The 24280-nt window shown below is 45.4% G+C and overlaps 2 protein-coding genes across 11 annotated transcripts in view; one reads left to right on the top strand and one right to left on the bottom strand.

The window, feature by feature from the left end:
• SMPD3 (sphingomyelin phosphodiesterase 3) overlaps positions 1–24280 on the top strand; it is a 251544-nt gene that overhangs the window by 60103 nt on the left and 167161 nt on the right. The gene's annotated exons all lie outside the window — the stretch shown is intronic.
• On the bottom strand, positions 1846–20445 carry ZFP90 (ZFP90 zinc finger protein). 10 transcript variants are annotated; one of them, XM_058675034.1, is made up of 5 exons: positions 20128–20426; positions 19758–19825; positions 9406–9577; positions 8976–9071; positions 1846–3639 (listed from the first exon to the last, which is right to left on the bottom strand). In XM_058675034.1, exons 2-5 carry the CDS (start codon positions 19788–19790, stop codon positions 2003–2005), a joined length of 1938 nt encoding a protein of 645 aa, XP_058531017.1. In that variant the 5' UTR covers positions 19791–19825; positions 20128–20426; the 3' UTR covers positions 1846–2002. The 10 variants fall into 10 exon arrangements, with proteins under 10 accessions (XP_058531017.1, XP_058531016.1, XP_058531015.1 ...); XM_058675033.1 differs by having other exon boundaries at positions 20109–20426; XM_058675032.1 differs by having other exon boundaries at positions 20091–20426.

Below are 24280 nucleotides of genomic sequence, written 5' to 3' on the forward strand. Positions count from 1 at the left end.
AAGAATGATGGAAAATGTTTGGGAGCTACTTCATGCTGTCCAGTGTGAGAGAAGGGTGATGGATTCTCCTAATTGGCATGCAAAGCCAGTAGGAAAGGTTATCCACACCACCCCATCACTCTTCACTGGGAGTCATCATTAGGCCTGAGCCTGCCTGCATCACTGGTTCAATGAAAGCTCTGGAATTCCTTTAGGCTGGCACATCAGAGATTCAAGAAATACTAATAACCATAGTGGTGGGCTGGCATTATGGTATAGTGGGTTAAGCCACTACTGCCTGTAATATTCACATCTCATATGGGCACCCATTCAAGTCTCTGCTGCTCTACTTCTGATCCAGCTCCCTGCTAATGTGCTTGGGAAAGCAATGAAAGATGACTTAAGTGTTTGGAATCCTGTTCCTCTCACAGGAAAACTGGATAAAGTTCTAGGCTCCTGTCTCATCTTGGACCAGCTTTGGATGTTGTGGCCATTGGGGAATGAACCAGAATATGGATACCTCTCCACACCTCGCTCTAATTCTGCCTTCCAAGTAAAATAATTTTCATGTTTTCCTGGTAGAAAAGCATCAAAGAAATCAAACAAGCTGCTATTTAAAAAAAAAAAAGATTTATTTATTTATTTGAAAGGAAAAATCAACAGATAAAGAGACAGACAGTTTTCCCTCCATTGGTTCAATCCCCGGATGGCAACAATGGCCAGGACTGGGCCAGGATAAGCCAGGAGCCAAAAGATTCAACCAGGTTTTTCATGTGGGTAAAGGCTCAAGCATTTGAGCCATCCTCCACTGTTTTCCCAGGCACATTAGCAGGGAACTATTATAGGGAAATGGAATAGCTAGGACTTGAACTAACATTCATATGGAATGTTTGCCTACATGGGCAGTTTACCCACTGTGCCACAGTACTGGGCCCAAGAAACCGGTGTTTTTATGGTAAAATATTTGCACACAAAATGAATCAATAACGTGGTTTCTCTGAACTGAGTCAGACAATCTATGGCAAGAAAGTAAATGGATTTTTACTTCTGTGTAACAAAATTAATTTGGGGGACGATTCTCCACTTAAGTTTTGTGTTGTTTTCTTACCGATCTGATATACAAAGGTTGGGGCAGTGCATTTTCATGGAGTGTCTAGCAAAGCACAAGGGGACTTAATAGTTCTATGAAATGGACACATTAGCTCCAAGTAAACTGCTAACTGGGAAAAAGGAAAATAGTCACCAGAAATTCAACTCTCTACAGTTACTGTTGACATTTTGGTTTACACATGTCTAACAAATTGCTTTAAATAAGCTGGTGACGAATTTACATAACTTCTGTTTCTATGCTTTTAGGAATTCTTCTGTGTCCAACTCATGGGTGCTCATTAAATGTTTGGGTATCTGACTCATTTCAAAATTTAAAGTCCTCTAAATTTCAAAATAGCTTTTCAGGAGACCTGCTGTTATAGGCAGTAACCTACTGTGCAAACTACTTCTGATCTTTGGTTTTTACTCTATTCATCCGTACAGTGAAGTGGTTATGTTACTTAAACTAATTCTTTGAATGGCAAATTCCTGGAGGCGGAATTGGCTTCCACAGTGAATTTACTTTAAGAGTTGCAGTTGTCAAACAATTTTTAAAATGATTTTTGGTCATTACTAGAGGAGCTTTATTTATTTTTAAAAACTGTAAACAAAAGGTTTATACATCAAGTGGTCGAAATTTTGTGACCTCCTCCAGACATATATTCAAAAGCTTTATAAAATCCAGTATATAAGCATATCACTTCCAACTGGCTATATATGCTGTTTTTTTTTTAAACAGATGTCTGTAATCAAATATGAGAATGTAGCTTTTATTAAAGAGACATTCTGTCTAGTGGCACAGTTTTCTCAAACACAACACACATACACACACACATATGTCATTTCATTCACAAACTCCGTAGGAACGCTCCAGTCCTGAATTAGAACAGCATGTTAACTAAAGCTTTCTATACATCCCTCAATTTCAGGGTTCCTAGGGCTTATTTCGAGCATGGATTCTCTGGTGTTTAGTGAGAGCGGAGCTTCGACTGAAGTTTTTCCCGCATTCCTTACAAGCATAGGGTTTTTCTCCAGTGTGAATTCTCTGATGATCATGCAGGTTAGTTTTTTTTCGGAAGGCACGCCCACACTCATTGCACTCATAGGGTTTCTCTCCAGTGTGAGTTCTCTCATGCTGAATCAGGGATGAACTCTGACTGAAGGCTTTCCCACAGTCGATACATTCATAGGGCTTCTCCCCAGTATGGGTTCTCTCGTGTTGAGTGAGTGACGAGCGTCGACTGAAGGCTTCTCCACACTCATTACATTCGTATGGTTTTTCTCCAGTGTGAATCCTGTGATGCTCTATGAAACTTGTACTCCTTTTGAAAGCTTTCCCACACACGTTACACTGATAGGGTTTCTCTCCAGAATGAGAAACCGTTTGTTGGCTAAAGGCTTGCTCACAGTCATAGGGGTTCTCTCTGGTATGGATTTGCTGATGGTCAGTGAAGTCTGTGATGTAACTGAAGTCTTCCCCACAGTCATTGCAATGGTAGGATTTCACCTCAGTCAGGGCACTTTCATCTTGAGTGAGAGTTGAGTTGTGCTTGAAATCTATGCTGTAGTTATTGCTTTGGTAAGGTTTGCCTCTTTTATGGATCCTCATATGTTTATAAAGGGATGGGCTCTGACCAAAAGCCCTCCCACATATGCTACATTCAAAAGGCTTCTCTCCTGTGTGAGTCCTCTCATGTTGAACGAGCGAAGAACACCGGCTGAAGGCTTTCCCGCATTCCTTGCACTGGAAGGGTTTTTCCCCGCTGTGTGTGACCTCGTGTTGAGTGAGCGAAGTGCCATGTCTGAAGGACCTCCCACACAGATTACATCGATAGGGCTTCTCTCCGGTGTGGATTCTCTGGTGCTGAACCAGGGAGGAACTGCGCTGGAAGGCTTTCCCGCAGAGACTGCACTGATAGGGTTTCTCTCCAGTGTGAGCATTCTCATGCTGCCCCAGGGAGGAGCTGTGCCTGAAGGCTTTTCCACACACGTTGCATTCAAAGGGCTTCTCCCCAGTGTGAATTCTCTGATGCTCAGTAAGCTGTGTCTTCCAGAGGAAGGTCTTCCCACAGTCAGTACACTCATGATGCTTCTTCCCAGAATAAAGTCCCTGATCTGTGCCATTGGGGTACGCACCCTCTCCTTTGTGTGTTTTTTCATGTTTAGTAAGTGATGATCGATGAATAAAGGCTTTTCTACATTTGTCACATTTATAGGGTTTTTTCTTTGCAAGGACATTGTTTTGATTAACTAAGTCTGAGCTGTGTCCCAAATTGTTTCCAAATGTTTCACATTCACTAGGTCGTATTTTTGAAGGAATGTTCAGTTGTGTAAGCAGGTCTGTATTCAACCTAGAATCTTCAGTAAATTTATTTTGCTCAAAACTTTTCTTTTGGTTGGCTGCCTCTGGCCTCAGATGTCTCTTCCAGTTGTCCTGGTGCCTTTCTAACTGGCTACTAACATCACAGGTGACTTCTAAGGTGGCAGTGGAGGGACCATCTGTGCTACGGGGTGTTTCAGCTATGCCCCGATGAAGACGTGTTGACTTGGCTTCACTCCTGGTCTTCCAGTCTGAAAAAAATCCAAGGTGAAAAGGACCCCTGTTCCTTCCTGTTGACATAAACTTCTACAGAAGGATAGAGGAAATCAAAAAGATACAAATTACCCATGACTGTTCTGAAATTAGAACTGTGGTGTGGGGAGAGAGCTAAAATGGAGGAAAGTAAAGTAAGAAGAATTAATGATGAAGACTGCCAACCCAGAGTGTGCGGAAAGTCTATAGAGTAAACAAAATCTTCCCTGGGGTGCAAAGGCATAAGTAAGCATATGGACATTAGGGAGGAAAATGGAATAGCATAACAGACTATCTCGTAAGATTTTATCTGCTTTGTGTGCTTCTGATCCATTCTTTAACCCACCACAAAATGCAACTTTCCAATATTTCCATTTCATAACTTTTCATTCCCCAATGTTTGCAACAGCCGGGGCTGACCTAGGACAAAGCCAGGAGCCCAGCACTCAGTCCAGATCTTCCATAAGGGTGGCAATGACTCAAGTACTTGTGGTATCATCTGCTGCCTCCCAAGGTGTGCAATTAGCAAGAGCTGAAATCAGAAATGGAGCCCAGACTTGACCCTAGGCACTCAGACATGGAAGGTGATGTCCCAAGCTGCATTCTGACCACTGTGCCAAACATATTCTCAGGGCAGATCAGCTCTGCCCTTGTAAATAGGACTTTAATTTTGTTCTGTTCGAGTTTTCTTGATTCAACTTTAATCACCTCTACATACTGACCAAGTGGGATTTATTCCCATCTGCCTAATAAATTGATCTCTAAATTGCTTTTCTCCCAGAATCCCAACAACACAGAATCAATTATTCCTAGGCTCTAAGAATGGTAAGATTTAAAAACTAAGGCCAGGGAGCATCCTGGAGCCTTGGAAATGCTCCACATTAATAGGAATTTAGGTTACATGGTGATATATTTCTTAAAAGCTAACTGTATTATACAAATAAAAGTTGTACATTTCACTATGAGTCATAAAATATTGAGCTCTATTTAATGATATGCATGCTTAAATGTAGAGGAGTGGAATGCATTCATGCCTGCAACTTTCTTAGAAATGTTTCAAAAGGCAAGATGGAGGTGGGCACTTCACCTCACCATTGAACTGCTGCTTAGGATGCCTGTGTCCCTTAGGCCTGTGCTCCCTAGCAGGAAGCAGGAATGGCTCAAGTAGCCAGGTTCCTGCTACCCACATGGGAGACCTGGACTGCATTCCCAGCTTCCACAGGCCAGGCCCCTAGCAAGCCCCACTGCTGGGAACACTTGGGAAATGAACCAATGGATAGGAACAGTCTCTTTCTCAAATGAATACAGAAAAAAAATAATAAGACTACAGATGGATAAAGAGATAATAAGGCAAATATAAAAAAATGTGAACAATAAATATGATCATCTTATTGGTATGTGGTATTCACTATAGAAGTTGTTTTTTTTTTCTCTATATTTGAAATTTTTCAAAATAACATGTCAGGAAAGAAAAGAAAACAATTAAGAGGCCCAACCCCCGACTTCCTTACCTTACAACAAGAATCAACTCTAAACTGAAGGCTTTATATTTTTTTCAGAATCCTTCCAAGGAAGACATTCAAGAAATGCTTTCGATGAAGAAGGAAATTCTTTCTCTAGCCAGATTCCCTAACAACCAATCAAGTAATTTCTGACAAGCTTTTATATGCTCTATAACAGGCATAGACCATTAGGAAGATAATAATAGACTCTTCTTCTGGGAGCTTGAAATCTAAGACTATATTCCAACATTTTGATTAAAAATTGAAAGATCGTTGGACAGTATATTATTATTCTTTTCAAAGGATATTACCCTTCTTTTTTTCCCCCTAAGATGTGTTTATTCTTATTGGAAAGGCAGATTTATAGAGAGAAGGAGAGAAAAAGAGAAAGATCTTCCATCTGCTGGCTTACTCCCCAAGCAGCCATAATGGCTACAGCTAAGCCAATCTGAAGCCAGGAGCCAGGAGCCCCTTCTGCATCTTCCTCATGCTGCAGGGACCCAAGTCTTTGGGAAATCCTCTATTATTTTCCCAGGCCACAAGCAGAGAGCTGAATGGAAAGTGGAGCAGCCAGGCCACAAATTGGCACCCCTATTGGATCCTGGTGCCTGCAAGGTGAAGATTTAGCCATTAGGCTATCACTCTGGGCCCAATAGTACATTATTAAATCTGAATTTGTATAGCAGAGATTATATAAGTGTTATATAAAGTTAAGGAAGGAAGAAATAGATTTTTATATTAGTTTTTATAGGTTAATAGACCTTGACCTCAACAAATGGATGCTTTAGATGGGCAGAATATATTTGTATTACCTAATAAGGGAAAGTTTATGCCACTTACAGAGAATGTGAAAAGAAGTCCAGCCTAAGGGGAACTTATTCTAGCAGGAACAGAAAAATAATACTGGAAGGTGTGAGACGAAACCTTTCAATCAAGGGAGTTTCTGTTTTCTACAGTGAGCTTCAGGGAGTAACAGCAAAGTTTTGCCAGAGGTAGGAGACTTTTGAAGTTAAAGCATTAATATCTAATATGGTTCATCAAGATTTTATGCAATTGAATATCACTCTACAATGTAAAGAAATGAGGTGCTGACACATGCTACAACAGGAATGAATCTTGCAAAACATGCAGTGGAAGAAGCCAGCCACATTCTATGATTTCTTTTTGCATGTAATGTCCTGAACAAGCATCTATGTAGTGACAGAGGTAGACTGATGGTTGGCAGAGGCGGAGAGACATAGGGCAAGGGAGGTGATTACTCAGGCCCAGGCTTTCTTGGGCAGAGATGAAAACATTCTTTAATTAGCCAGTGGTGGTGCTGGCACAGCTCTGCAAATAAAGAAAAAAACTGCAGATCTGTACACTTTCAATGCCAAAATCTTAGAATCACCGCATAATAAAGCTATAATTTAAAAATCCAAAATGTATTATAAAAAGAGTGAGTGTTTCCAGCTGGGAATTACAGTAATATAAACCTTGGGTCTGGTCTAGGATGTAGAATTTAAAAGGTGAGAAAATAATAATACACCTCTTACAGGAGGAAGAGAACCCATCCAGGTTTCCCATCCAGAAAAAAAAAAAAAGACTAAGTTGATTATAGTGTCTGACCTTAGGGGTTAGAAACGCAGTGGTTTCTAACAGAACCAGGTGGTTAATGGGTGATAAGCAAGGTAGCTCAAGGTGCTTGCTAGGAACTGCAGCCAGAGTTTCTAATTGGATGTGGCTTGACACCCCGTATTTAACCATAAGCGTAATTTCTCATGTCTAATACACTCATGACATAGCTCAATCACTCGTGACATAGCTTCCAATGTTACAAACTCCTCAAATAGTCACAGACAAAAACTTCAGAGGGATTCTCTCTAATCTTCTAGGCTGGACTGCCTGCTTCCCCACAGTCTTTATTTAACAGATCATTGTGACATTTACTCATAAAGTGACCATTTCTCAGTTGCAGCGGGACTGCCTGGAACTAGTGCTTTAAACTCCCCCATTAACACTCCCTGCAGAAAACCTATTCAGATAATGCTTAGCCCCAACGAAGCACTGGCCTGTGGGCCTCCCCACCAGACACTTTGCCTGTATTCATTCCCTGACCTCCATGTGTGTCCTCTATGCATGTGGCATACCTAGTGCTTAGAAGTACTCAAATGGCTCCTAAACAGTCACACTGCAGTCCTGTCATTGAAGGCCTGTCCGCAATCCAGTCTCTGGCAAGGAGATGCATGCTGAGGAATTCCTTATTGACCACATTGTGCCTGCGGCTCTGGTGGCTGCTGGAAATAGCAGTTACCAGCTGAGCTGACACTGAAACTTAAAAAGTTACATTCAAAACAGGGACAGGGCCAACGTGGTAGCTCAACAGGTTAATCCTCCAAATGCTGGCATCCCATATGGTCACTGGCTCATGTCCTGGCTATTCTACTTTTTTGTTTGTTTTTTTTATTCCACTTCTGATGCAGCTCCCTGCTTATGACCTGGGAAAGTAGTGGGGGATGGCCCAAAGCCTTGGGACTTCTCACTCACAGGGGCAAACTGGAAAGAATCTCTTGGCTTCCGGCTTCAGTCTGGCCCAGTCCCAGCCATTGCAACCAGCTGGGGAGTGAATGGAAGATTTCTTTCTCTTTCTCTGTAACTCTTCCTTTCAAATAAATACATCTTTTTTTTTTTTTTAAATGGCACAGGACACAGGCGTTTGGGACCTGTGCCTCCCACAGTGGAGTCTGAGTGTTAGCTCCACTCCTGAGTCCAGCTGCTTCCTGACGCACACCGTGAGAGACAGAAGGTGATGGGGCAGATCCTGGGCTCCCAGTCACTTAGTGGGAAAACTGGGTTGATTTTCCACTCTCCTGGGTTGGAGCTGGGTGGCCTGGCTTTTGGGAGCACTTGGGGACTGAACCAGTAAACAAAAGATCTCTGTTCTGTCTGACTCTGCCTTTCATATAATATGAAAAACAATTTAAGATTTATTTATTTATTATTGGAAAGAGTTATAGAGAAAAGGAGAGACAGAGAAAAAGATCTACTGTCTGCTGGCTCACTCCACAAGTGGATGCAATGGCTGGAGCTGAGCTGATCTAAAGCCAGGAAGCAGGAGCTTCTTCCAGGTCTCCCACGCAGGTGCAGGGTCCCAAGGCTTTGGGCCGTCCTCTACTGCTTCCCCATGCCACAAGCAGGGAGCTAGATGAGAAGTGGAATAGCCAGGATACAAACCATTGCCTATATGGTATCCTGGTAGTTGCAAGGCAAGGACTTTAGCGCTAGGCTAATGTGCCAGGCCCAGAAAAAAAAATTTTTGTTTAATTGAAAAAAAAAATACTTAGCATAAATATGGGCTGGAAGGAAGACAGTGCTGAAGTTACAGGAGTGTAGTTGGGGAAAGAATCTCAAGGCCAGTGACAAAGGGAGGAAGACTCAAGGCTGCGGGTATTTGCTAAAAGCCTAGGGCACTGGGCAGTGCAAAAAAAACCGTGTAGGAGGAGACACAGGAGTTCAGTCCCTGCCTAAGCAAGGAAGAAAGGGGGCATTTAAATAATTAAATAATGAAGAGTGCCTAAGGACACCTGAGGAGAAAATAATCCAGCAAGGATATACAGGACAAGGCAGAGATGGTATTCTGAGTGCAAGGTAAAAGGCTACTTCTAGAAAAGAGAAAAAAAGAGGAGCCTTTTTCTCTAAGACCTACTGACGGCAAGGGTCCCCTGCTGAGGCACAGAGACGTACACAGGGATGTTACCAAGGACATGACTTCAGCTCCTGATGCAAATCCACAAGCTCTCAGGCCAGCTATGCCATGCCCTGCACTGATTCCCACCGGTCTGACACTCACTCACCTGGGCAAAAGGGTCTTCGGAATTCTCCCTCTGAAGTCCAAGGCTCTTCTCCTTGCTCCAACTTGAAGATCACCTCTGGCTTGGAGACTTGATATCCTGCCCATGAGCAAACACACAAGGTTTGATTGTACATGCACGGACACAAAAGGGTGCTCTTACAAGGAAGGGGGCTAGTCCTTGATCTGCAGGAACTCCAAAGAAAAATGTGCAGCTTGAGGGATCATGCAATCAACTCTCTATTTCCAGTTTTTTGTAAAATAAAGGTATTTTCACCAGAGGGCAGGCTCAATACCCATAAAGCTTGATCCCAAACAGATGGTTGAATTCTGCTTCTGAATTCACCCACAGTTGTCCAAGAAATTGCACACACTTCAGCAGTTGAGACAGGGGGTTCCCACCAACAGGCAGGACTCTGAGAGGTGGTCCTTACCAAGTGCCACCAGGTGGCTATAGTTCTCCAGCATTACATCTCTGTATAAGGTCCGCTGAGCAGGATCCACGTGGTGCCATTCCTCCCGGGTGAAGTCCACAGCCACGTCTTTGAATGTCACTGATTCCTGTGGGATCACATTCAATGTTTCCGGGGAAATACGAGGAGCATCCTGTGGGATGTACCAGAGTGGTGACTGCATGTTTTGCTGTCCTGAGGGGGCCATGTATGGTTTATATGCACTAGCTGTTTACCTAATGTTGTAAAGGATGGGGTGAGGCCAGGAAGAAAGCCATGGGGACAGTGACTTCCGCAAACCTGCATCTTCAGTGAGACATCTTCCTGATGCCCTCCAAAGCCAAGCCATTTCATTCAATCACAAATCCTTGCTGCCCTTCCACATCCTTTATACAAAATAGTGTGGAATATAAAGGGAGAGCTCATCTCCACCCTTATAACCCCACTCTATTCCCCAGAAAAAAAATGTTTCTTGACAGTTTAGTTTACGTACTTGAGTCCCCTGTCTATGTTTTACACACACACACACACACACACATACACATGTTTTATGAAATACTGCTCATATTGTTCAACAACTTTTTCTACATTTAACTATGAAAACTAAGAAACATACATGACTTTACCTTATTTGTTTGAATTGTTTCACAGTGTTCCATAGTAAACTGTATTATGAGGGACTCACTCCCTAAACTCCAGAATACCCTACTAGACTAAGAATAAAATTCAGGAGCTGGTGTTGTGGCATGGTTGGTTAAGCCTTGGTTGTGATGTTGGCATCCCATTCTGGAATGCTAATTCTGCTCTGCTTCTGATACAGCTCTTTACTAGACCTGGGAAGGCAACAGAAGAGGGTCCAAGTATGTGGGCCCTCTGCCACCAAATGTAAGAGGCTGGGGTGAAATGTCTGGCTCCTGGCTTCAGCCTGAGCCCGCACTGGTTTTTGTGGTTACTTGGGAGTGAAGCTATGAACAGATCTGTCTCTCCTTGTCTTTCTCTCACTCTGCTTTTCTTTTTTTTTTTTCTTTAATATTCATTTATTCATTAATTACATTGCATTACATGACTGGGATTCCCCCCCCTTCACCCCAAACCCTTCCCCCATCATGAATTCCTTCACCTTGATGCATAACCACAGCTCAAGTTCCGTTGAGATTCCCTAATTAAAAGTTTACACCATACAGAGTCCAGCATCCCACTTGTCCAGTTCAAGTTCAACGGCCTCTCAGGGAGGCCCTCTCTCACTCTGCTTTTCAAATAAAGGAATGCTACATCTTTAACAAAAACCAAAAAAGAATAAAATTCAAACTCCCCCATTACTCACTAGGCTTTAGCCACACCAATTTTGCTGTTTATTGACTAGATCAAGCTGTGTAACAAAGTATAAAATACAACCAATTTTGGAGAATCAGCACCAAAAAAAGAGCATAAAACACTTCATTAGCAAGTTAAGAAGTGATTACATGTCAAAATACTATTCTAGATATTGTAGGTTAAATAACATTACACTACTAAGTTTGTGGCTACAACAAAATTTAAAATTATGTGTTCATACTTCTTTTGGCTAGCATGTTCTAGATCTCCACTTATGGCCATTTTCTCCATGCTACTGAGTTATCTTTTTCTCAAACTTTGTTACCTGCCACACATACCATGTCTCTGTCACATGGACTCTTTTACCTGGTACAATCATCCAGTTTTGTATCTCCTTACCTTCACCTGTCCTATTCTGATTTATTTATTTGAAAGACTGAGTAACAGAAAGTACAGACAGAAAGACATCTCCCATCCACTGGTTCACTCCCCAAATGGCTGCAACGGCTGGATCTGGACCAAAGGCAGAACTGAGAACTCCATCTGGGTTTCCTACCTGAGTAGTAGGGGCTCAAGCACTTGGGCCATCCTCTGCTGCTTTCCCAGGCCCATTAACAGGCAGCTGGATCAGAAGCACAGCAATTAGAATCTGAGAAAGCATTCTGATATGGAATGCCATCATTGCAAACAGTGACATAATCGGTTGCAGCTAAACTCTAGCACCATGATGCAATTTCTGCCTTCAGCTCTACTTGTCATTCCAGGACAGGTGTAATGGTCCTTGCAGTCCCGAAGCTTTTCCAGATCCCCATTCTCCCTCAGCATTCAGTCCACATCTCCACTTCAGAACTGTAGCCATGGGTCCACAATAAGCAAGCTTAGGCTGTCCAGAATCACCCTGGGCAAATGTTCTCAATTGCCCACATGCAGAAAGCCCTGGCCAAGAGTCTTTTAAAAGCTCGTCAGGAAGTGCACAATGAAAAAACAACAGTGAATATTTATTTTTAAAATTTTACTATTTTTTATTTAGAAGCAAAGTGGGGGTGGGGAGAGTAGGAAGGAAGGAACAAAAGCTCTTCTGTCTACTGGCTCGCTCTCCAAATGCCTAGAGCAGTGAGCTAAGGACTCAGTCTAGGTTTCTCATATGGTTGCCAGGGATCCACGTACTTTGAGCTTCACCTACTGCTTTCAACCTGTCTGGGGCCACAGTGCACATTAGCAGCAAGGTGGAATTGGGACCAGAGACAGGATCGAATCCATGTACTCTGAGAGGTGGGCATTCCAAGTAGCATTTTCACTACAGTGTTAAACGCCTGCCCCCAGCAGCGAAGATTTATTGAACACAGACCAGGCATGGAGCTTATAATCAGCGTGTGTACCTCCCCCAATGCCTCGTGGCTGAAATCATCACCACCCCACAGGTTGTAGGTGCCACTTGCAGGGTGGCCGTAGTTAAGAATCACTCAGTGGTCATAGGTGCTCAAGAGATGTCTGCTGAGTGAAGCAGTACAGCAAACCTGACCCATCTTGGCAGGGGGTGGGGGGTTGAGAGAGGACTCGCCTCCAGGATGAGAAAATTCTGGTTTATGTGTGTAAATAGAAAAATGATGCTACCAATGCCCAGCCAAAAAGCTGGTTCTTCTCCAACACCAGCCACACAGAAAAATCTCCAACCCATCCAGTTCAACAGAATTTTCAAAAAGGAATTTAAAGAGGAACAACAATGACGATGACGACGACAAACACACAGTGAAACAGCATACAACAGTATGTTAGGAAACTGGAAAATCTTAACGACATACAGGTGTTCAAAATTGCCAGTGTTGACAGTAAAAAATGATTGAGGTGTACACAGAGAAAATTATTTCTGAATCATCTACTCTATAAATGGATGTTTCAACACACAGGACAGCAATCTAGATGTTTCTGTAAGTTAAACAGGTGCTTGACACCAAAGCCTGGGAAAGAAATAATACTCTCCCTAAGAGGGTTACTTCATCCAAATGACACCTGTGAGGATTTCTGTGTCCCAGATTGGAGTACCTGGGTTCAATCCTCAAGCTCCTGACTCCAGCAGACCCTGGGAGGCAGTGGTGATGGCTCAGGGAGTTGGTTCCCTGCGTTGACACCCCTCCCTTCTTTGTAATTTGGGAATGAATAAGTGGATGGGCTTTTTCCCTGTGTGTCTCTCTGCTAGAAAGAAAGGAAGGAAGAAAGAAAGGAAGGAAGGAAGGATGGAAGGAAGGAAGGAAGGAAGGTAGGAAGGAAGGAAGAAAGAAGGAAAGAAAGAAAATTAGGGCCTGGCGCAATAGCGTAGTGGTTAAGGTCCTCACCTTCAACACACTGGGATCCCATATGGGCACCAGTTCTAATCCCAGCAGCCCTGCTTCCCATCCAGCTCCCTGCTTGTGGCCTGGGAAAGCAGTCGAGGATGGCCCAAAGCCTTGGGACCCTGCACCCGCTTGGGACACCTGGAAGAAGCTCCTGGCTCCTGGCTTTGGATTGATGCAGCTCCAGCTGTTGCGGCCACCTAGAGTGTGAACCAGCGGACAGAGGATCTTTCTCTCTGTCTCTCCTCCTCTCTGTATATCTGCCTTTCTAATAAAAATAAATAAATCTTTAAAAAAATTAAAAGACTTTTCAATTGCACAAGTGTTCTGAAAATAATAATCTGTCATAATTAGGTGGGACTTTACTCTGGGGGATGGTGTTGTGGAGTAGTGGGTAAAGCTGTCATCTGTCACACTGGCATCCCTTATGACCACTAGTTCAAGTCCCAGCTGCTCCACTTCCAGTCCTGTTCCTTACTAATGTACCTGGGAAAACATCAGCAGATGGCCCAAATCCTTGGGTCTCTACATTCAGGTGGGAGACTGGATGAAGCTCTGGGCCACAAGCTTCAGCCTGGTCTAGCTCCAGATCTTGTGGCCGTTTGGGGAGTAAACCACAGACCAAAGCTCTCTCTGTCTTTCCTTCTCTTTTTTTTTTTTTTTTTAAAGATTTATTCATTTCATTACAAAGTCAGATATACAGAGAGGAGGAGAGACAGATAGGAAGATCTTCCGTCCGATGATTCACTCCCCAAGTGAGCTGCAACGGCCGGTGCGCGCTGATCCGAAGCCGGGAACCTGGAACCTCTTCCAGGTCTCCCACGCGGGTGCAGGGTCCCAAAGCTTTGGGCTGTCCTCAACTGCTTTCCCAGGCCACAAGCAGGGAGCTGGATGGGAAGTGGAGCTGCCTGGATTAGAACCAGCGCCCATATGGGATCCCGGGGCTTTCAAGGCGAGGACTTTAGCCGCTAGGCCACGCCGCATGGCCCTTCCTTCTCTCTTAGTAACTCTGATGTGCAAATAAATAACTAAATCTTGGGCCCAGCATGGTAACCTAGAGGCTGAAGTTCTTGCCTTGCATGCGCCAGGATCCCATATGGGCCTTGGTCTGTATTCCAGCTGTTCCACTTCCTTTCCAGCTCCTACTTGTGGCCTGGGAAAGCAGTTGAGGATGGCCCAAAGCCTTGCGTCCCTGCACCCACGTGGGAGACCTGGAAGAAGCTCCTGGCTCCTGGCATCGGATTGGCTCAGTTCCAGCACTGTGGCCACTTGGAGAGTGAATCAGTGGATGGAAGACCTTTCTTTCTGTCTCTCTTCTCTGCAGATATGAATTTCCAATAAAAATAAATAAGTCTTTACACATTTTTTTACAAAATAATAAAAATTTTAGAAAATAATGTTCAATGAGAATTTGGTTAAAAAAAAGATGTATTTATGCAAAACAAAATAAGTCATTAAAATTAAGAAATGGCGATTAATCCAGTAAGTCACAAGTTTTCCCCCCCCCATTGGAAAGGCAGATTTACAGAGAGAGGAAGAAACAGAGAAAGATCTTCCATCTGCTGGTTCACTCCCCAAAGTGTTGCAACAGCCAGAGCTGAGCCAATGGTGGTGCCTGCAATGGTAGCATCCCACACAAGTTCAAGCTCCAGTTGCTTCGTTCCCAATCCAACTCCCTGTTAATATACTTGGGAAAGCAACAAAGGATGGCCTACATACTTTGGTTTCTGCCACACACATGAAAAATCTGGAAGTTCTGGAATTATGGTCTATGGCCTTTAAAGCCATCTGGAGAGTGAACTAGTAAAGATCTTTCTTTAAAAAAGAGAGAGAGAGAGAGAGAGAGAGAGAGAAGAAGAAGAAGCAGAAGAAGAACAGAATAAGAAAGAAAAAAACAAAAGAAAGAAGGAAAAAGATGTGTCTTGGGATACATCTCATGTCAGAGTACCTGGTTTGAGTCCCAGTTACTCTACTTGTTTTTTTTGAGAGAAGAGACAGGCAGAAAGATCTTCCATCCATTGGTTCACTCCCTAAGTGGTTGCAACAGCCAAGGCTGAGCAGATCCAAAGCCAGGAGCTTCTTCCAGGTCTCCCACGCAGGTGCAGCGTCCCAAGGCTCTTGCCCATCCTCGATTGCTTTCCCAGGCCACAGGCAGGGAGCAGGATGGGAAGTGGAGCCATGATATGAACTGGTGCCCATATGGGATCCCAGCATGTGCAAGGCAAGGACTTTAGCCACTAGGCTACCGTGCCAGGCCCTGTCATTCAACCTAAAAGATTAACTTATTTAAAAAATAAGAAAAAACAAATATATAAAAAATTCATAAGAGGGGGTTAATGCCATGGCTCAACAGGCCAATCCTCCACCTTTAAGCACTGGCATTCCATATGGGCACTGATCCATGTCCAGGCTGCTCCACTTCCCATCCAGTCTTTACTTATGGCCTAAGAAGGAGGCAAGGGTTTGGTCCAAATCCTTGAGCCCCTGCACCTACATGGGAGACTCAGAGGAAGCTCCTGGCTCCTGGCTTCAGATTGGCTCTGCTCAGCTATTGTAGCCATTTAGGAAGTGAACCAGTGAAACTGCCACCCACATGGGGACTTGGAAAAAGCTCCTGGCTCCCAGCCTTTAACCTGTCCAGCTCTGGCCATAGCAGTCATTTGGAGAGCAAGCTAAATGTCTCTCTCTATATATAATTCTAACATTCCTTTTTTCTTTTTTCAAAAATTTATTTATTTTTCAAAGATTTACTTATTTTCCCCAAGTGACCCCAATGGCCAGAACTGCACCAATCTAAAACCAGGAGCCAGGAACTTCTTCCAGGTCTCCCCATGCAGGTGCAAGTTCCAAGGCTTTGGGACACCCTCCACTGCTTTCCCAGGCCACAAGCAGGAGCTGGTTGGGAAACAGGGCCACCGGGATCAGAACCAGTGCCCATATAAGATCCCGGCACATTCAAGGCAAGGACTTCAGCCACTAGGCCACCATGTCAGAACCTAACTCTCAAGTACATAAGTAAATCTTTTCAAAATTAGTGAGAAAAATCCTTATAAAAATGATACAAAGTTTTAAAAATGCTATCACTAAAAATGCTTAAGGGGAAAAGATGTATAGGGAGAAAAGAAGGAAATTCACCAAATCACATACAGGGGCGCTAAAGAAGAGGTTTAATACATGTATTTTTCTATTAAAAGGTATATAATATTGATTGATTTATATACATAATAGGTACAAAACACCTAAATCTCAACAAAAGGAAATCAAACAATCCAATTTGAAGAAAGCCTAACATTTCTCCAAGAAGTATGCATATACAAATGGTTAATAAGCATATGAAAGAATGTACAACTGACCAAAAGAGAAATACAAATCAAAAGTATGAGGAGACACTTCTTCACATCCACCAGAATGGCTACCATCAAAAAACCAGAGTGGCAGGTGCTGTGGTGCAGTGGGTTAAGCTGTCACTTGGGATGTCCACAGCCCCTGTTAAGTGCAGGTCCTGGAAGGTACCAAGGATGACTGGTGGTTGGGTCCCTGCTATGTACATGGGAAAACCGTACTGAGTTGGCGGCTCCTTTGTTCAGCCTTTCCCTGGTTCAATTAAGAGTAGCCCAGAAGATGAGAACTCTCTCAAATTAAAAAATGCAGCAAAACAAAAAAACACAACCCTGTGGCCTGTGCTGTGGGTTAAGCCACTGCCTATAATGCAGGCATCTCATATGAGTGCTGACTAGATTCCTGATGGCTCTACTTCCAATCCAGCTTCCTCCTAATGTGTCTGGGAAGATGCGGATGATGGCCCAAGTACACAGGAATCAGCATCCCTATGGGAAACCCCTAGAAAGTTTTCATGCTGCTGGTTTAGGCCTCTTCCAGCCCCAGCCATTATGCCTATTTGGGAGTGAACCAGTTAATAGAAGATCTGTCTCTCCCCCTCTTTCAGTAACTCTGTCTCTCAAATACATAAACAAACACATACATAAATATACATATATTTATAGTTCTGTCCCTGGGTGTAGACATCTGGGTTATAGAGTTAAAAAAAGTTACTCCGTCCTCCCCATTCAAGCCCCCTAATCTATCCCTCCTTTTTCTTTACCCTCTTAAGGGGGTACCATCACCTTCTAGGATACTACACAACTTACTAATTACTGAAGCCTTCTTCCACCTGCCCTCTCTAGAATGGAAGAAGTTCTGGGGGAGTAGAGTCCTTTACAGACTGTTCACTGAAATATTGCAACCGCCCAGACAAGGGCCTGACACACCACAGGCCTGGTCAGTGGAAAAAAAAAAAATAAATGAAAGAACAAATGAGTTGTAAGGCCAAAAATGAATCCGAACGCCTTCCTACTCTCAGCAGTCACTTCCCGCAGCCCACACGTGTCTCACAGGACAGTGTACCGTGATCAGGACCATCGTCTGCTTGCTTGCTTCCCACCTCCTCTGACCCACAGTCCCTCACTCAGTTCTGTCCCTAGCAACCTCATTTTCACTTGCTCAACCTCTGCTCCTATTCAATGAACTTCTTTGTGCAGGAACAATTTCCTACCCCTCCCTTCTCTGAACCCAAATGGCCTCTGAACTTGTGCAACAGCACATGGTACCATCTCATTTTCTCTTGTGCTGCACTTCTGCAGGGGGGAGTTAACTGTCCAGATAGGTAGTCCAAGGACTCAAGTCACTCACCATTATTTTCTCCTGGGGGGCCACACTTAGTGAAGCAGAACCATTGACAAAGAGAAATTTCTGTCTAAAAAGTCTCACTGTAGGTTCATTCCTTCAGAACATAACTGAGTTAAGAGTACTTGGGGAACACATCCTTAGAAGTGAAATTTAAAGTGGTCTTTGCCCAGAACACATTCTGGGGTCAGTGCTATGTCTAAAGGCAGGCCACTGTCTGCAATGTCTGTATCCCATACAGATGCTGGTGAGTCCTGACTGCTCCACTTCTGTTTCCATTTCCTGCTAATGCACCAAGGGAAGCCAAAGGAAATGGCCCAATTCTTTAGGCTCCTGAACCCATGAGGGAGACCTAGATGAAGTTCTTGGCTCCTGGCCTCAGCCTGACCCAGCCCCAGCTGTTGCAGCCATTTGGGGAGTGAACTAGTAGAAAGATCACTCTCTCTCTCTCTGACTCTGCCTTTCAAGCAAAATAAATCTAAAAGCAAACAAGCAAACACATACCAGCTTTCTCCATTACCAAGGCAGCCCCCACCAACCTGGTGAGGTGCTAAGTCATCCTAATTCTTCCTACCCTGGAGGAGACACTCTGTAAAGGCAATCATGACAGTCCTCTGCATTCCTCAAACCAAGCAACTGCCTTGTGCCGGCAGTTGCCTATATATATATACTATATATATATATATATATATATATATAGTATCTATTATTTCCGATATACTGTGAAGTATTTTATTTTGAACACAGAGATCTCTTACACACTCGTTGACTGCCATCCACATCAGCAGGGGCAGGACCAGGAGCTGGGAACTTAATCCAGATCTTGCTCATGGGTGGCAGCACCCCAACTATTCGGGCCATTTTTGGAGTCTGTGTGAGTAGGAAGCCAGCATCAGAAGAGGAGCTGGGACTCAAACACAGACACTCCAACAAGGGATGCAGCTGTCCCAAGCAACAAACTTCTTTTGAAGCACATTATCAGTTGTTTTTTTTTTTAACTTAGGTATTCACGGTATTGCTAGGCCGCCAAACAGAGAGAATCTGCTATCTGCTCGTTCACTCCTCAAATGCCTGCAAAGGTCTGGGCTGGACCAGATAGAACCCAGAACCCTGAAACTGTTAGGGTCTCCCACATGGCAGCAGGACTCAGGCACTCGAGGCCTCGCCCACTGCTGCCTCATAGCAGGTGCATTACCAGGAAGCTGGATCCCTGACATGGGTGCTGGTAGACCTAGCAGCGTCTAATAGCACTGTCAAGCAGCCACATTATCAGCTGTTTTTGAGGGATGTTACTCCTTGGTATTTTCATCTGGAGCAATCTTGACTGCTTCACACATTTACCACCCGGCTTCTTCTATTTTTACCGATAAACTCTGTAAATCCACGGATAACCCCAGGGTTGCAATGCTTCCAGAAAATGTACCCTCTGCTACAAAAATAAACAGGTTCACAAATCAGTGTCATTTACAAGAGTAAGGTGCAGGTTGAATTTCCCGGTGTGTGTGTGTGTGTGTGTGCATCTATTGTACATTTGTAAAAGCAGAAAAAGGCAAGAAAGACCCGGGGCCAGCCAGTCAGTGCAGGTTTTAGATTTTTGTTCTTCTTGTCCAAGAAAGGCCATTTCCAGCCTCTTTCTAGGCAAACTGCACCCAATCCTCTTTGACCGTTAAGGTGTCTCCCTGGCCCCTGGGTCAGACGCTGGGCTCTCCTCCTCCACAGCTGTCCTGGTACCTCATCCTCTGCGAGTTCATACTGGCGTGGTTCTGAGGACTCAACACCGACCCAACTTCCTAACACCTCAGCCTGCACGCCTCTCCACACCTCCCCGTCCTGGCTTAGCCCTTCGGTGCCCCCCACTCCCAATTCAGCTCTGGGCACCCAGACTAGGAGGTTCCAAGTCATCAGGCGGAGAACAATGACGCTCCTATCCACTTCCATCACAAAACACCTCTGGGTGGGGGGCACGCTGCATGGGACATCCCAGGAGGTTAGGAACATGTGGCTCACCTGAGGTGCGGCTGTCGGAGGCCTCGGGGCCATGCCTGCCTCGCCCGGACTCGCTAGCCCGACAGGAGCTGAGGAAGAGAGGACCGGGCACACTCACCGGCTGAGGCGGCCGCCAGACCCCACCCCGTCCCGCCCCACCGGCCCCGCCTCCGCCCCGGGAGCGGCGGGCCTGCCGCGCCTCCTTCTCCGGCGGCTGAACCGCTCGCCCGCCCACCGCCTGGACACCTCAGCAGCCACGCCCAGTCGTCCCCCCAACTCCCGCTGCGCTCCACCTCAGGATGGTGAGCGGCACCCGGCGGGCACCCCCAAACCTATCGGAAGTGCCGTCCCGACCCGCGCATTGGTAATCACCGCCTCCGCATCACGCAACCTCAGGCCACCCAGAGTCACGGGCTGGCTCCTTCCGCGCCTGTAGGCAGGCTCGGTTCTCTCCAACACCGATCTGTTTGTTGATGTGCCTGATGCTCAGAGTGGCCTCCGCCGCACCGGGCCCGGGACAATGGCTGCGGCGGCCCGGCAGAACCGGAAATGCGCCTGCGCACGCGGAGCCTTTCCCGCAACCCCGCGGACGGCGGCAGGCGCCAGAACTACACTTCCCAGACGCCCCCTCGCGCGGGCTCCCCCAACAGCGGCAGCCCTGGAGGGAAAGTTGATGGGGACCACTGTGAGGGCGATGAAAGCCAGAGAAAGCTATGGCTTTTCAGTCACTGGGTTCATCCTCTGTGGGACGATCCCTGCGTGGGCGCGTGTGGACGAAGCTAGATTGAGCGTGAACGCAGCTACGAGGTGACTTTAGGTCCTGACTTTACGTGTAAGAACGGGACAGGAAGGGAGGGAAGGGCTTGAGAGTCCTTGCATTTTTTGTCAGGGGATGATTCTTGCCTTTCTTCCACCATGGGTCACTTCCAGAGACCTGAACACACTGGCTCCCCATGCCACACCTATTATATGTAATGAGGAGGTTTGGCGAGATATATATGATCCTACAGAAGGGAGATAAAGAACTTCAGGCAGGTCCTGGTTAAGTGCGCATGAGCCGACGGACATCCTGTTGCTTAGGACATGTTTTGCTTTGTACAAGCCTCAGATCAGGACAAATTTCCACCCAAAGATAGTGAATGCTTAGATGTGGGCCTGTGGTGCAGTGAGATAGCCGCATCCCATATCCATGTGGCCCCGGGGTTCAAGTCCTTGTTCCTTAGTTTCTGATTCCAGTTTCCCTGTATGCACCTCCTGGAAGGCTGCAGGTGTGTGCTGGGCCCCTACCACCCAACCAGGCTTCTGGCTGAGGTCTGATCTGTTTTGGCTATTGGGAACATCTGGGGAGTGAACCGGCTGATGGAATATTGGTAAATGATGTTTGTTTGTGTGTGTGTGTGTATTTTTTAAACGGACAATTTTAGGGGCTGGCGTGGTGGCTCAACAGGCTAATCCTCACCTGCACCGGCATACCATATGGATGCTGGTTCATGTCCCAGTTGTTTCCTTTTTTTATGTATGTATGTATATATATATATATGTATATATATATATGTTTTATTAATTACATTGCATTATGTGACACAGTTTCATAGGCTCTGGGAATCCCCCCACTTCTCTCAGTACCCTCCCCCCATGGTGGATTCCTCCACCTTGTTGCTGTATTACATTTCAAATTCAGTCAAGATTCTTTCATTGCAAGAGTATACCAAGCATGGAGTCCAGCATCTTGTCCAGGTAAATTCAACAGTTTCTTGGGGAGACCATCTCTGGTCTGAAGGTAACCAGCTGTTCCATTTCCTATCCAGCTTCCTGCTTGTGGCCTGGGAAATTAGTCAAGGATGGCCCAAAGCCTTGAGACCCTGTACCTGCACGAGCATCCAGAAGAAGCTCCAGGCTTCTGGCTTCGGATCCACTTAGGGAGTGCAACCACTTAGGGAGTGAACCAGTGGATGAAAGATATCTCTCTCTCTCTCTCCTTCTCTCTGTAAATCTAACTTTCAAGTAAAAAAAAAAATTAAATTCTGACTTTTCAATTAAAAACATTACAAAAATAAAGATTTTTTTTCTTTTAATTGGAAAGACAGATTTGGAGAGAAAGGAGAGACACACAGAGACAGGTCTTTCATCCACTCGTTCACTTCCCCAAGTAGCTACAACAGCCAGAGTTGAGCTGATCCGAACCCAGGAGTCTCTTCTGTGTCTCCCACATGGATGCAGAGGACCCAAGGCTTTGAACCATCCTCGGTTGCTTTCCCAGGCCACAAACAGGAAGTTGGATGGGAAGTGGAGCAGCTGAGACATGAGCCAGTGTCCATATGGGATCCCGACGCTTGCAAAGTGAGAATTTAGCCACTGAGCCGTCGTGCAGAGCCCAGATTTGATTTCTTTAAGATTCAGAGACTGGTTCATCCACTGGTTCAATCCCCAGATAACAACAACAGCAGGGCTGGGCCAGTCTGAAGCTAGAGCCAGGAGCTTCTTTCGGGTCTCCCACATGGGCACAGGGGCCCAGCATTTGGGCCGTCCTCTGCTGCTTTCCCAGGCCACAAGCAGAGATGCTGGAAAGTGGAGTAGCAGGACATGAACTAGCAGCACTCGTGGGATGCTGGCACTACAGGCTGTGGCTGTCATCACTGCACCACAGCACTGGCCCCCAAAATGGATTTCTTGAAAGCTTCACATTTGCATGGTTCAAAATAACTGCAATTAAATGTGTCTGATGTTACATTGTCTATCGAGAAGCTAAATGTTAAAAGTTAGTGCTCCCCCCACCTGAAATATAAGGCTCTGGAATTTACAGAGTCAGTCATACAGATGAGTATGTTATGGGTAGGCCTCTTTGAGGCAGTGGCTTAGTGGCTGTAGCTTTAGGAACCATGGGAATGTGGAGGAGAAAAAGAATCCCAAGCGAAAGGAACTAAAGCTGTAACAGCCCTCAAGGTAATGTGTTAGAAACAGGTACCAGATAGTGCTGGGGGCAGTGGGGGATGACAGACACTGAGCAGGACCAGGACACAAAGCCTGGAGTGTAATGGAGGCGTGTGGACTTTTTTTTACTTTGAGTACTACACACACACACACACACACACACACACACATACTCACTCCCTTCTGCTGGCTCACTGCCCAAATGCCGACTGTGTCTTCCACCCCCGTAAAGGAGCCCAGAGGAAGAAATGCAAGGCAAGTCTCCAACATGGGCAGGAATCCAACTATTGGCGCCACTACTTCCCCCCAAGGACATCCATGAGCTGGAAGCTGGCGTGAAGGGCTAGAGCTGGGAATTGAATCCAGGATACGAGTGTGCATTTTACTGTGATGAACTAATGGCAACCACTGGATTAGCAACACAGTGGAGCTGCTTATTAATACTACTAGGGGATGAAAGGAAATCTTCCTGTGGTCCAGAATCACCAACCAGTACTCAGAACAGGAGATTCAGTTCTTCTGTAATCTTTTTAAGATTTGCTTTATATTTATTGGAAAGGCAGAGTTACAGAAAGAAGGAAAGACAGAGAGAGATCTTCCACCTGCTGTTTCACTCCCAAAGGGCATACTGGCCAGGGCTGTGCCATGCCTAATCCAAGAGCCTAGAGTTTCTTACAGGTTTCCCATTTGGGAACAGGGGCCCAAGCACTTGAGCCATCCTCTGTTGCTTTCACATATTAGCAAACAGCTGGATTGGAAGTGGAGCAGTCAGTTTTCAAGCCAGCACCTATATGGATGCCAGCGTCACAGGCAGTAGTGGCTTAACTGCTATGTCATGCCAGCCCTAGTGCTTCTGCATTTTAAGGAGATGTTGGGGCCGGACACCCTCAGGCCTTACAAAGGAGGCTGGTACTGAATTTGCCCTGCTACTAATAGCCATTGCCTTCAAGGCCACCCTTATTTCCAGGCCACACATGGAGCTGAGTATGGGACAGAACAACAGGGAGCCTTCCATCTTGTGAGGAGCATGATGGTGCACTCCCGTCCCCAAGAAGAAAGTGAGGAAGAGAAGCACTCCAATATGCAGAACACTTAGGAGGGTAGGGATAGTTTACGAGCTACCTCAGACTATGCTGAGTGAGGCCAAAGGGGAACCAGGGAGCAATGCTGAGAGTGAGGTGTGCAACTGAATCTCCATCGTTCCTGTTGTAAGCAGATGCACTGGAAACACCTGGACATTGTCAGCCCCCTGCGGGAGCGGGATGTGCAGTTGCAACCATACAAGGCTGTGCAATGAACCGGGTGTGAGGAGCCTAGGTGATGGGGAGGCTGAAGTGGAGCCAGCACTCCCAAGTCAGGGATTCATCACTGTCCTCTAAGGAATTCGCAGATGCACTTCCATTTCTGCCAGGAGAAGTGCTTGTCTGCATTAGTGCTGGAGAAGATAGTCTAAAAATCATTTAAAATGCATAGATGAGCTGGAAAATTGGGACGGACTACATAGAGGACAAAACCGAAGCAAAGCTGATGGCGGAGCAGTAGGCAGAACATTGAAGACCAGCTTTCCCCTGGAAGTAATTTGCCAAGTGAGACTAACTTGAGCTTTTCATGCT

This window comes from Ochotona princeps, chromosome 16, assembly GCF_030435755.1.
Source record: "Ochotona princeps isolate mOchPri1 chromosome 16, mOchPri1.hap1, whole genome shotgun sequence".
Lineage (NCBI taxonomy): Eukaryota > Metazoa > Chordata > Mammalia > Lagomorpha > Ochotonidae > Ochotona > Ochotona princeps.

Excerpts from the sequence above, each read along its gene's own strand:
- ZFP90 (XM_058675034.1), bottom strand. The coding sequence starts at position 19,790 with ATGGCCCCGAGGCCTCCGACAGCCGCACCTCAG. Across the intron at positions 9,578-19,757 it reads CTCCGACAGCCGCACCTCAG|GATGCTCCTCGTATTTCCCC; the intron begins GTGAGCCACATG and ends TACATCCCACAG. Across the intron at positions 3,640-8,975 it reads CCGAAGACCCTTTTGCCCAG|ACTGGAAGACCAGGAGTGAA; the intron begins GTGAGTGAGTGT and ends GATTTTTTTCAG.